This window comes from Dysidea avara, chromosome 12, assembly GCF_963678975.1.
Source record: "Dysidea avara chromosome 12, odDysAvar1.4, whole genome shotgun sequence".
Lineage (NCBI taxonomy): Eukaryota > Metazoa > Porifera > Demospongiae > Dictyoceratida > Dysideidae > Dysidea > Dysidea avara.
Window position 1 is genome coordinate 8,172,106 of NC_089283.1, and position 13,718 is coordinate 8,185,823.

A 13,718-nucleotide genomic window follows, 5' to 3' on the forward strand; every position below is an offset into this window, starting at 1 on the left:
TTAGTGACAACACTGCTTACCTGGTGAACTAGTAGCAGTAACTTTTGTTGGTCGGGTCACTATCAATATGAAAAAAAAAAAACTCATTAGTTAAGGTAGGTTCATTACAAGACAGCGGAAAACTTTACCTGATGATTGTGTAGTATTCGATGATGCTATGGGCGGTGAAATAATAAATATGTAATTGTATAAAACAAAGCTGGTCATGCAGTAATGCATCACATTGGAATATAGGTACTCAAAATTTGAGTCAGATATTTGAAACAGGCTAGTGTACTGCACTGGCACAATAAATCTAAGGTCAAAAATTCTGTTACTTATTGGCCAGTGATAGTATTGAAATGGCACACTCTGGCATGTAATTCAAGACTTCTTTAGCTTGGTCAGTACAATTTCTCAGTTCTCACTAGGTAACTAATAAGTAGTACATAGTAATAGTCGCAATAATAACATTGCAGAAAACATCCAAAATACAGTGACAGTATTACATACACATCATAATCTTGCGAATCAGCAAAAGTATTGCTCAACCCTAAAATACATTGGTAGGTCAGAAAAGCTGTCTAAAGGAAGGTTCATCAGTACACCAGAGCCATGAAATTTCCTGAACTGTACATGTTAAACTTGTTCCCAGGTGTACTTCTGTATTACCAGTGTGTGTCAATAACATACAATAAGACATTGAGATTGGGAGAATGGGCTGGAGCACTCTTGATACCTGACCCTTAATTTGTCATGTGAGATTAGGTCACAGTAAATATGTACCCCAACATCTATGATAAGGCTGTGGCTGGTATATCTGGTACCAGATGCCCTATATGGTCCCTCCTAGTTGATATGCTACAGTGTAACCAATGTCACACTATAACCAGCCATAGTTTGGTACTATGAGTTAGTGGAAAGAAAGAGATGGGAGGGACCTTTGGGTGGGATAAACTTTTTCAGCACTGCAAAAATTTTTGTGATACTGCTGCTGCTTAGCTGCCTGCTATAGCGTAGAATGATCTACAACAGGCAGGCTGCTATGTATGGTACCACCCCAAACCTGTTGTTGATATTCTAATGAATACCACAATGCATAGTGATCGTTGTTTACAGACACCTTGCCTGCATAGTGTTTAACCTGGATCCCATATAATAATGTTGCTATGGCCACCTTCAAGTTAATCTTTGGTTTACAACACAAGTGCTGAAGGTCTGTAGGACACCTGGTCCTACAGCCTGCTGGGTATGTACAAAATGGCTTGTGGAAATGTAATCCGTACACTGAATCCTGGAAGCCAATAACAGATTCATAACTTCCTATCACCAGTTTTCACCATATGTGACCCAGTCTGACAAAACCGGGCTTATCGCCTATTTAAAAGTATTCGAGAAATGCCAGTTTTAAGTATTTAGTGTGTTGTAGCTGGCCAATGGTTGAAGCTATGTGTACCAAATTTTCACACGTTTTATACCAATTCCTTACCTTCCAGAGCATCCACTGTGCAAGTAGCCAACAACTAAGTTTCCCACCATTTTAGATAGTTTTCAAACCGAGGTTGACTGTATCAGGCGAGCTGCAAATTGGGTGGGAGGAGGGGGCCCTGGAAGGCAGGCAAGATGGCGTTCAAAAATTGAAAAGGAAGGCCAAGGGATGAATTAGGCCAAGTTTTGAGCCATTGAGGTCTCAAAACTGGCTAAAATGAAGGGAAATTCACAGCAGAGGTACTTATTCAACACCACAGAGCTGTACAGCCACATATAGTCATTCCCAGGCTGACCAGAGCTCCATTAAGGCCCCACACCACACATACGGATCACCACTGGGCTTGGGAAAAGCAGCCAGCAAAACCAGACCACTCAAGTCTAGCTGATTTTAAATGTGAAATTAGATAGTTTATTCATGTAGCTGTGTGTCCTGGGTGAAAAATCGAATCTGCTGACATGGGCGATAAGACCGGTTTTCTCAGACTGGGTCACATATAAGTTTTTGGCCCACCATTACCAGCTGGCACTCTTGGAAACAGTTTTATGGCCTAACAACTATTATGAATTCTGCTGTTGATAATACAAGCAACTTATTTAATTAACATACCTGCAGGTTCAGTAGCCATATTTTGTGGAACTAGAGTAGCAACAAAACAACATACTCTATTCATGGTAAACCAAGCATAGGGTACCTGTTGAGCTCTCAGCTTCACTGACATTGTGAGATGGTAATTCTGTGGGTAACTGGTGTTTCCTTTTTCTTAACTGACTCGGAGGCCCTTTGTAATCAGCGGATACCACATGGTATTCCAGTGCTGCTGTGTAGAGATTTTGGTCAACCAGTCCAGTTGATGCTACTTTAGTGACCAAATCAATGCTAGATATAAGCGGGTAACGAATCTCACGGAGAACATTCTTGGCAGCTGCCTTTGTAACTTTCTTGTTCTGCTTTTGCCATTCCATTACGGCTAAGAAGAGATCTATCTCACTAACATTGAGCTCAGAGCTCTTACAAAAGTCGAGGACAATTTTTTCAGGAAGTTTAGTGAAATTTGGATTACGGATTATATTATTTGCATTTGCACACAAAATTTTCAAGCAGTGCTCAAGGAGTTGGCTCCAGTTCTTATCACTAGCAATAATTGCTACTGGCAGTACAGTATTCACATCCAGTGAACTTGCAATGCAGCTGATGAGATTTGCTTCTAGTGAGGTAACTTTGAAAAACTTAGCTGCGGCCAAAATCTTGTCAAAGTTTGAAGAGTTGACTGTAACTTTTCCAGTGTAGAAATATGTCATGAGACTTGAGAATGCCATTGTGTCCACGCTTACAACCTGTTGACTGTTCTTGTCGGTGAGCAAAATCTGACGTAACACTGGTGAACCAGCTGCTACTATTACCCTATGAGCACTCACATTACCACCATCAGATGTCTTGAATGTCACATCATGTGTACTGGGGTCATTCAGTAAGGAGCTTAACACTTGAGTACACCAGTTTGGTTCTTGTATCTCCGTATCTCCAATAGTTATAACGCTGGATAGGTTTTTTGCCTGTGAACTGCTGTGCGTTCTCTTCTTCGACGGAGTCGATGTAGGGGTACCCGAACTATCATCCATTACAGTTCAAGACGTTCAAACAATCCCCGCCAAAATTGGGTGGTGTTTTTCGCGACTTGTGAAGGGCGTGCGTCGAATAGTAGGCCGCTCATGTGAATTAATTAGAGTACTTTGCTATGACAGATTCACTGATAGCAGAGAACAAGAGGTTACGAGACGAGCTTAAGATTCAAGAGGCTAGAGCTAAGAAATTAAAGAATGAGAAAGATGAGGTGGAGCAGAAGTTCAACGAAGCTCTCGGGGAGATTTTGCGACTCGAGGAGGAGCTAGAGAACTCTAAAGCAGTGATGAAGAAATATCGAGAGGACAAAGAGAAAGAAATACAACAGTTAAAACTAATGAAACAAGAGTTGGAATTACGAGTGCGCGCTACTGAAGATGATTTTTCGGACTTACCTTCGTTAGCGACTCAGGCGCTAAGTGTAGATCAAGCGCCTTCAGCAACTGACAGAGACAGTGCATGGATGGCTACAGGTAGGAATGAGCCAACTTTAAATACTGCAGACATGGCAGAAGCTTTTAGTGAGTGGGAAGGTGTAGAAGACATAGTAGCCATGTTTAAAGAAGAGACGACTGGTATATTGGATGTTGTATGTGTGTAGTGTTAACGAATTCCTTTCCAGAGATACCTAATTGGAGTCCAGAAATGCATGTTAACTGGTCATTGTGCTTGAAACTGTACATCTCAGCACCAAAGGACATGGAGCAAGCAGCAAACATGTTTATAAGAGTAAGCGTGAACTTGTGTACGTAGGATGTTGTGAATGGCTAATGATATTTGTTTTCTGGCTGTTGTGATGGGTACAATATTTGTTTGCCTTATAATTGACGTGACAAAATTGATAATAAATAAATACTACTGTACCTTCATTTCTCTTTTTTGCATTCCTGAGCACTGATGACCTTTATACACACCTTGTCATCATTTCTTGTATGATAGTGTTTCTAGACAAAAACTCTTGGTCACTCATTGCAATCTGTTTACACTCTACGTACCTATATGCTGTTTGTGATATCATGGAGGCATATTGTACTGTTATGTTTATACACTGTGTCATTGAAACTGTTTGGTATAGCTGTATGTACAATATGCATGATATACACGTTCAGTATTATCATAATGGCATTTTGCTGTCTCTATGTTAGAATCATGTAGACCATTTGAAGTCAGTGTGTAAGGAAGGTGGTTGCACACTAGTACCAGTGTTACTAAGGCATGACTCACACAGTGAAATAATGAATGTGAGTATATTACTTGTAGAGGTGCACCGATATGACTTTTAGCCGATAACCGATATAAAATAATATTATCAAGCCGATAAACAAAGCTGATCCGATATGGTAACATAGACCTGTTCTCTAATAATTTGCACTCTAAATTTAGTTATAAAGTGACAGAGTGGGACTGTAATCAACAGCCGACATTACATAAACAGCCATTGCTAGGGTATTACTAGAGCAAAAGTGCCCATAAATAGATGCTTATGTATCTGCTACTTGTTTACACATGTTACCGATCCGATACCGATATGCAAAAACAAGGCTGATATAGCCGATAACCAATAGCCGATCCGATTATCGGTGCACCTCTAATTACTTGTGTGTTGTAGCTATTCATCTTAGGAATGATACAGTATGGACCACAAATGTGTGGGCGTGGCCAATAAAAAAAGTCACTCAAAAACCAGCCTCACTTTTTTCCTGAAAACGATGAAGCAGTATTGGTTAGGTACAGCCCAAACAAGCTTTCAGATTGACCCGAAACGGTTTCAAAAAGTTGCTATGGAATTAAAAAAAATTAAACAGAATTTTCTAGTGACTGACTAAGTAACTGATTGATGCCTTAGACAAGCATAACTCGATAACGGCTAAGGCTATGGGCTTGATTTTTCACTGTTTGACGTCGCTTCAGCCAGACATGTGGTATCCAATTCCCTTTGTAATGAAAATCATCCGTATTTTTCATAGTGGCTACTTTGATTACAAAGGTGCTTTTCAAATAGTTCTTGATTTGTAATGCTGTGTAACAGGTTGACAACAAAGCGTAATGAATACTTTACTTTTCAGACGATAATTGATACAACTGGGGTGTCATTTCAGATGCGGTATGTGTGGGTCCACCAGTCATAATAATTATTTACAAAAAAAGTTAACAAGTACACAGAAAATTTTGGGATTTACAACTAGAATAGGGACCATAGCACATTGATAAAAAGTACTGAAACAAACCACGATATTAAAACAATAAGTTATAGTTATATCCCGGTACGAGGGTGATATCATTGTTATTACACAAGCCCGAGGCGGATATTACACGAGTCCGAGGCGGAGCCGAGGACGAGTGTAATAACAATGATATCATCCGAGTATACGGGATATAATTGTTTTATATCCCAGTGCGCGGGAGTGCGCAGAAGTTTACGGATAGTAAATTAAGCTCCGGTTTGAGTTCCTGTCACTGTGCTCAAGATTTCGTCCGAATTGTGTGGAGATTCTACTTCGTAGCCACAAGAGAGACCTTACATACTGCCTACAAAACTGTAGCGAAGGGCGGTGTTATGAAGCAGCGGTTCCAGGTACGATTCGCCTTCGTCAGAAATTGGTATAGTGGTGTCATGTGGTGTGCAAGAGAAAAATAAAGACCAACAAGTGGCTACCATAGTCCAAGATAGAACGATGAAGCTAGAGGAAGTTAGTTCTTCACCATAGTGACCGTTGGGAGTGATTGCTGGAGCGAAAATCGTCACGTACTATTCTTGACGTTTGTTAAACTATCGTATTGGTAACTTGTAGTGTTATTGTGTAAAGGATTAACAGTTTTCTTGTAAGATTTAGGTAGTTTTAAGTGCTGTATTGTTGTCTTTTGTATCAATATTTCCTTATTTGGCTCTTTGTTCCATCGGTAAACAATGCCATTCGCGGTTATTATGATGTCACGAAAGAGACTGAGTGGCTCCGCAACAGGGTGATAAGTTAGTTATCACTGGGTGATAACTAATATATCGTACAGTAGCAGCGCTGCTCTGTCTAGCTGTATGGTAGTTATAACCCAGCGTGGCGCTTTGATACTCCCATGCACTGGGATTTAAGAAGTGTTATATCCCTACTGTGCACTTGTGTGTACTTGTACTGCTATAGGAAGACCAATTTTTGGAAGTGTGTAAAGAAGTGTGCCAGAATTGTCACATATTTGTTGCTCTTTTGGGGTCATCATCTACTGAGTAAGCACAGGACAATATACTGTGTGCAATATTAATTTTTGTGCTATCTACATAGTCAAACAAAATTGGAATATGAACATGGTTACTTGAATAGCTTTGGTAGACCAGCTGTCTTCTTCTTTCATAGTCCACAAGGGTGAGTGGTACTCAATTATCTTGGTTTTATGTTTTAGTTGTGTCAATGCATACATAAGCATGTTGGTAGAGTGTTATGCTGTGCAGCGGTTTGTCTGTGCAAGGTCCAAATTTTACAAAACAATTAAGGCCTCCAGCATAAATTATTGCGAGACACGAACAATTTCTACACAATGCTCAGTAATTCTTTGGATTATTAGTCACTATCCTACTAGAGATACTATGCCATATTGTAATGAAACCTTTAACAATCAAAGCATACAATGTTCAAACACGAGTTTATTGTCAATTTGCAAGTTTCACTGAAATTTGGATTTTGCACAGGTTACCCACTATGTGGTATTTTATCATTGCATGGTACCTTTTTAAAGAAGCTTTCAGTTTCCTTGTTGTGTCAGACAAAATGGTTTCTACTGTTTGTGTTGGAAGCTATAATATTTGTTTTATCATGACTTACAGTAATTTATTGCTCAACAGGCTCTAGCTGCTTTTGTGACACATGTCAACAAACTCCATTAGTGATTCTAAAATTGTTCATGTAATTGCATGTTCTACAACTCCTTTTGTATGGGGACATGTTGAGTTCTACGGACATGCATCTCCATACTGTACATACACTAAAGTTGTGGGTGAAATTCAGCATTATTAGTGACATGATTATTGTAATTCTACATATGAATACACAGAACAGGCCACTTTGTAATTGTTGTATGCGAATTAAGGTTACGGTATAGTCACGGGCAATCATTGATTAAGGCAGCAAAGCTGCTTCAATGGGATTCGAAGGTCATTGAGTCAAAAATACTTGCAATAGTGAACTAGAGCTTACACCGCTGCAGAATATTCTTATTATACACAGCAGCCATATTTGTATTTCAGTTGTACAGAATTACTTGTTTATAGGATTCATTGTACTCCTATTAAAGTAGTCTTGCTTTCTGTGTATATAGGTCACTTGATTTGAGTGGATCCGGGACAGGCAGATTGATTAGCAGAGTGAAGAAGGCTAAGAAGTTTGCAAAGGTGAGTGTTTTGTGAAGTCTCTTGGAAGAGGATACTTCACACATTCTGTGTAATGGTGATTGGTCTTGAGTGCAGTGGGTATTGACCTTATAATAAAATTAACCTCCCTAAGAAAAATTTACACCCCAAATGAAGGGACCCATAACATGTCGACATTCTGCTTTGTAATACCAAGAGTGAATTCACTCACCGAATGCCAACCTTTCTACAGTACGTGCTTGTTGTGAACTGTTAATTTACTATAATTCCTATAGCATTTGATTGATCTCCTGTGGGGATTTGCCTGGTTTTTCTCTGCACCCACGTGAGAAAGAAAATTTTCAAGCTAAATGAAGTCTTGTGAATATAGTGAAGGCTTTTTAAATGCTATGCTAGACACATGGGAAGGTGCTTACTTGGTTTAAAACTTAATATTAATTAGGAGCAATTTTGCTCTTGATTAAATGTGTGGCTTTATATAATACATCTGAGAGTTGCATATTAGTAAAAAGCGACCAGAATTTCTCAGTCATGTGATTTTGGATGCTCTCCTTTAGCCCTTATATGGCCAAGAAAAGTTGATGCAGTACTCTATATTTCCAAATGGTGTTTGACACTGGGAGTATAGTCTCTAATGTGTACGTATTAACATATATTTAAACATTACAACATGTTGTAATATACTATTTTACCAGATTATAGAAACTGCGAAGAGTGTTGAGGAGGGACTCCAACAAGTAGCAAGTGATGTGGAATCCTTCCTACATAAGGTACATGTGTGCTTTTAAAATTAATGCTCTGTACATCATGGAGGAGGTTCTCCTTTAGAATGCCACTGTTTATACTGTGAGATGGCTGGCTTTTGTATGCTTGAGATGGTTGGAAGTATGCACACGAGCCCAATTGTTTCATGTTAAAAAGCTTACTAAACTTCATACTTATACCTCCTGCTTGATGAACTATGGCAATAGATGACAGTGGCACATTAAGACTAGAAAGACAAAGAGCAGCCACCATGAAGAATGTTAAGAGATGATTACCACAGCCACCATTTAATGCTGCTGTCCTCCTTTAATGTTATACCCCACCTTTCAATCTCAAAAGTGTAATTTTTTGTAGTGTTAATATATATGCTTCTGCTCGGGTTTTTATATTTAGACTTATATGCTACTAATGATCACCAGATGGAGCCAAGGTATCCTGAAGGCCCTTTATCCACTGACACTGCATGTCTTAGTTTATAGTTGATTTGATTACAATTTGCTGGAGTCCATAGAGTATCTGTGGCTAAGTGTACTTACCCAGTAAGACACCATTCGTGTCCTACTACAGGAATTATGCACGTATCATACAGTACAGTGGTACTGTATATTGGGGATCATGACTGTTGTTTCCCAACTTTTTTTCTGTGATCCCTAATCGAGCTTAAGATTCTTAATTTTTCCTTATACTTGTATACTTAGCTACAAATAAAGTAACAATGCTAATTAACACCACAAACTGTTCTTTAAAGTTGGGAACAGCTTTCCTAATGTACATTAAGCAGCAATAGTTATTTGTGCTCTCTTTTTGTATAAAGGCCTGATAGTTACTAATAGAACGCACGTTGACACAAGGAAGTCACTCTAATCAAACAGTACTACCGTACCGTTTAAGTAGGGATCAAAAATTTCGCGAGCTGCCCAAAATTCCACCTTCAAAAATCATCCTAGAGACATTTTATGCGACGAAAATCACCTTTACGAAATAGTACTAGTCCATATAATACATAATACAGCATTAAATATAACAAAACACTTACAGGTGGCTGGATATAGAATTTTTTTTTTAATCGCCAAAACTCTAATTTTAGTCTCACTGACTGCCTCACTGCCTGACCACAGTCGCAAGGCTAGAGGCCAACCGAAGCAGCGCACGGTCGCCATTTTATGCCACAATAAAAAACTCACCAGTGGGATGTGACTTTTGGGGTTCCGACGAGTATAGGCCCTCTGCACCTTGTCTTTCCTTTTGTTTTCATCAGGCTGCTTCATCCAACGAAACCATATCAAGGCGTTACTTTTCCATATTACAGGTTTTTGCAATTGAATTCGGCGACTTTGCAATTGAATTCGTCCCGTTTGCAATTGAGTTCGTCGCTTTTGCAATTGAATTCGTCCCGTTTGCAATTGAATTCGTCCCGTTTGCAATTGAATTCGTCGGTTTTGCAATTGAATTCGTCCCGTTTGCAATTGAATTCGTCGCTTTTGCAATTGAATTCGTCGCTTTTGCAGTTAAATTCGTCCATAACAAGAATGGCAGCTGGAGCAAACATGAAAACATGATGTAGCAGCTGCTACAAGAACTTGTTCAAGTACAACAGTAGTAAACAACTCTTTATAAGGCAATAATTCTTCCTCTACAGCCTCTCCAACAACATTCCAAACTCTACTACGCCATTCGCGATGGGTGTGGTCACTCGCGAGCAAGCTAATTAACTTGTCAGACAGCTATCAACTTCGCGTACTACCAGCTTCAATTACCTTCTAGTGTCTCAAGTGTAACTCTCCAAGGCATAAATAGTTCATCTCTTAATGAACGGGTTGGTTTCTTGGATCCGTTTTGTTTATGACGAATTGTAATGCAAACGCGACGAATTCTATTGCAAAACCGACTAATTCAACTGCAAAAGCGACGAATTCAATTGCAAAACCGACGAATTCAATTGCAAACGGGACGAATTCAATTGCAATAGTGACGAATTCAATTGCAATACCGACGAATTCAATTGCAAACGGGACGAATTCAATTGCAAAGGCGACGAATTCAATTGCAAAAACCTGTAACGTTTTCTTTCAGCAGCATATTTAGATGCCACAAAATTATTTCAGAGCTGGATTTCAGAAGCACTTCAGTCCCTGCAGATGTACACTTGCTAGATATCTCCAACTTCACAATTGAGATCCGGTTCGCGATAGGTTTGTGACCATGCCCACCAAATAAAGATCTAGGTGGACTAATAGCAAAAGAGTATGGACCCCACCTCTTAACAATCTAGCTTGGCCCCTAAAACCAATATTTTGGCTTTGGTTCTTAAAAACGAAAGTTATTTTACGAAAAATACGCGTTTTGACATATAAATTTGGGCTCCTGTTACTCCATGTAGGAACAACCTATTCCTTCGTGGTTTGTGTTAAACAACTCACAAAGGATAGATCTACAACATCATATAACTTTTACTAACCTTCTTTATTCCGTCTCTCCTTTATGACAGGTAGTATCGTAGCAATTATCGTCTTTAAAACGGTCGAAAATTCTTTCAAACGCATAGTGGCCTTACTTCACGCTCGATCGTGCTACAATGTTCGGATAAAGCTTAGGGTATTACCCATGTAGCGTGGTCCAAACCGTATATTCATAGTTACCCTTTGGCCCCTATGTTAATAAAGAAAAGTGTTCCGTTAAACACGAAAGCCAATATATTGGCTTTTGTTACATGCATGCGTTCAAACGTACATATCTCGTAAACGAAATATCCTATGAATATACGGTTTGGACCACGCTACATGGGTAATACCCTAAGCTTTATCCGAACATTGTTTAAGTTAACAGTAAACAAGATCACCTTACTCCTCATTGGTCTAGCTAGCTGCACACCCCTTGGCTGACTCAAGATATACTCTAATACAACATTCACTCTAATACAACAGTCATGTATGATAGAACAGGTACAAGTTACATTGTTCTGGTAGACATAGCTATTTTATAAGAGAAAGAATATAAAATCTTACATTATTGTTCTAAAGGAGACAGGTGCCCCTCAGCAACAGCAAGGTCAACAGCTGGAGGAACACAGGGATGCTTGGATCTAACGTGATCCCCTGATACACATTACTGAAGGGTGCAGCAAGGAGAACCCCAAACTACAGCAAAGCCTGCCCATAACCACAGAATATGGGGAACTCCACTTCTCACTGAGCAAATGGGCAAGATGTTTATAAGTGACGGTATCTGCCTTCCCCATACCTACAGATGTGGATAATACAAGTTACATTGTAGCTAGTTGTGCCACAACAAAAAAAACTAAACAAACTAGTATTTTTAAAAATTGTTAATTTAAAAATGGTTCTGTGCCAAAGTAGGGACTTTCCCACTGAGCTATGCTGTAACACCATCATTCATCTCTTGTTTCACTACTTTTATTGCATAGATTCCTACTTCATTTTTAAATTAACATTAAAAAAAAAAAAGTTGAATAGTCATTTGTCACAGCCAGTAATAGCCCCTGCTTGTTAATTTGATAGTTGATATATGATTTCATTGTGATCAAACGTACCTACATGGTTTTTGCATGAATGACTCAGTATACCAAGTATTCTAGTGCAATTTATAGATCTTTACAGCTGTTCCCAGAACTCTTCTTTCAGTTATACGTAGGTAGCTTTCCTAGTTAAGAAACAGCATGTACCAATTCTGAGTGCTGTGTGTTTGATTGCGCAGTCACAAATACCCCTGTAGTACAACTTCTCTGTACGAGTAGTAAGTTTAGATTTTAGGCTGTGATAATGAAGTTAAGTACGTAGCCCTGTTTTATGAGGTTAGGAGTATACTATAATTAGTTGAGTTTGGGACCTGCTGTATAATAAAGAGGTGGCCACTGTTGTGAGGTAGTGAGATATATGTATGTAGGTGCTAACAGAAGTTCCACTGTTTTAGGAGCTCAAGGTACTAAACACAAGTGATCAAGACATGAAGGATGATTACAAGCTGAAACACATTGCGTACATACAAGACATGAGAAATGAGCTGGAACAAGATGAACTGATTAGTACTATTAATCATTTCACCTCTGCTGGATTGTTTGCCTATGATCAGGTACTGTACGTATGTACGTAATTGATGCTGGACATGTTGGACATACCATATAACAGGTTAATTTCAAATGGGAAATTTTCAAAGAGCAGCTGCTAAAATAAATTTCAAAGGTTTAATTTTTGAATATTCTACCGTCCTGCATAGCGCCACTATAAATAGTTTCATAAGTGCGTGCGTTATGTGAAGGCGGTGACCACATGTACCGGTCCTATTGAAATTGACACAGTCTTTGTTTTGCCAATGGGAAGTGAATGATCTTCACAATCGATTTGTTGTTGGTGTGGCTGCCAGTAGCAGCACGTTAGTTATTAAAGAAAAGTTTTGTTGACCAGGTATGGAATGAGATATCTGTTCGTTCTGTATTTCTTCTACTCGGGACGTTAAGATGTGAAGTTTTGTTAGTAGACCAACAGAATTCGTCCAGCCTAGCACAAGGCAGCTTTATATTCGAAGAGTTGAATTTTCGTAGAAGTCGTGTTCTTCGAATAATTCGAAATTAAACTCCTTCGAAAATAACCCGTTATACAGTAGTCCAATTTGTATTAGTGTATGGTACATAACGTTTAGAACCCTGGGGTATATTAATTTCTCACTTCAGCATTATTTTCAGGGCATCTTTTTCAAGTGCTGTAAATAATTACTTGAAGAAATTTCTCTTCATCTTCATTACAAATGTTGACAAAGATTTGAACAGCTAAATATACATATATATGCAGATTCTGTGCTTGGGGTGTATTTGATTGAAAATTAAAAGCAGTATTTTTTTAGCATACGTACTGTACATTATACAGGAATTGCAATGTAATTGACTGCTTTATTAGAGCATATTTTCAATTGCTAAAATGTTGTCTTAGGACTTTGAGTATTTCACTATATACTGTACATTATAGACACGTGTTGTTTATAGTGTTTTAAAGCAATGAGTGAGCATATTGAGAGTGACAGTACAACAGTTCCATTATTGTTAGTGGGTGGACCTGGATCAGGAAAATCAACAATCCTTTCAAAGTGGTACGTACAGATGTAAGAGCTTAATTATCAATGTACTCGTACAGTAAGTTTGAAAACCTTATTGCCAGTTAGCCTATCTCAAGGCAGCGGCTATGTACTGTTTACTGCTTGATGGCAGTTGCTGTCGGCTTAATTGTGTTACAATACTTTTATAGTGGATTACTTTCTTTTACGATTAGATTCCAGCACTCTCTAGCCATTCTTAGCACTACTCTCCTTTGTTTGATTTCTATTTCATTCATATCTGTGCTAGTTGAGGTGTATATTTTATACATATGCTAGTGACTGTTCTATTAGGGTAGTTGAATAATATTTTTACAAATGTTTTGTTATGCTATTTTTAAGGTTATTTATACACAGTTTCAGAGATATGGACTTTTCAGACTTATGTACCACCCCTGGTCC

General features: G+C 38.7%; 2 protein-coding genes across 2 annotated transcripts in view; one reads left to right on the plus strand and one right to left on the minus strand.

Moving 5' to 3' along the window:
• On the minus strand, positions 1–3,164 carry LOC136240340 (kelch-like protein 20). The gene is made up of 3 exons (XM_066031290.1): positions 2,163–3,164; positions 2,078–2,107; positions 1–59 (listed from the first exon to the last, which is right to left on the minus strand). Exons 1-3 carry the CDS (start codon positions 3,088–3,090, stop codon positions 1–3), a joined length of 1,017 nt encoding a protein of 338 aa, XP_065887362.1. The 5' UTR covers positions 3,091–3,164.
• A 12-nt stretch (positions 3,165–3,176) lies between these two features.
• The window catches only part of LOC136240339 (nephrocystin-3-like), a 34,299-nt gene continuing 23,757 nt past the window's right edge, over positions 3,177–13,718 (plus strand). Inside the window, exons 1-9 of the mRNA XM_066031289.1 lie at positions 3,177–3,666; positions 3,714–3,820; positions 4,237–4,332; positions 6,229–6,311; positions 6,367–6,447; positions 7,397–7,469; positions 8,144–8,218; positions 12,144–12,302; positions 13,210–13,313. Of these exons, the coding sequence (XP_065887361.1) occupies positions 3,207–3,666; positions 3,714–3,820; positions 4,237–4,332; positions 6,229–6,311; positions 6,367–6,447; positions 7,397–7,469; positions 8,144–8,218; positions 12,144–12,302; positions 13,210–13,313 (1,238 nt within the window). The 5' untranslated portion in view covers positions 3,177–3,206. The remainder of the gene's footprint in view (positions 3,667–3,713; positions 3,821–4,236; positions 4,333–6,228; positions 6,312–6,366; positions 6,448–7,396; positions 7,470–8,143; positions 8,219–12,143; positions 12,303–13,209; positions 13,314–13,718) is intronic.

Bases quoted from the DNA above. Each gene is read 5' to 3' on its own strand.
- LOC136240340 (XM_066031290.1), bottom strand. From the start codon at position 3,090: ATGGATGATAGTTCGGGTACCCCTACATCGACTCCGTCGAAGAAGAGA. The intron at 2,108-2,162 runs GTACCCTATGCT...TTGCTACTCTAG, and splicing joins TGAAGCTGAGAGCTCAACAG to TTCCACAAAATATGGCTACT. The intron at 60-2,077 runs GTATGTTAATTA...TCATATTGATAG, and splicing joins TATGGCTACTGAACCTGCAG to TGACCCGACCAACAAAAGTT.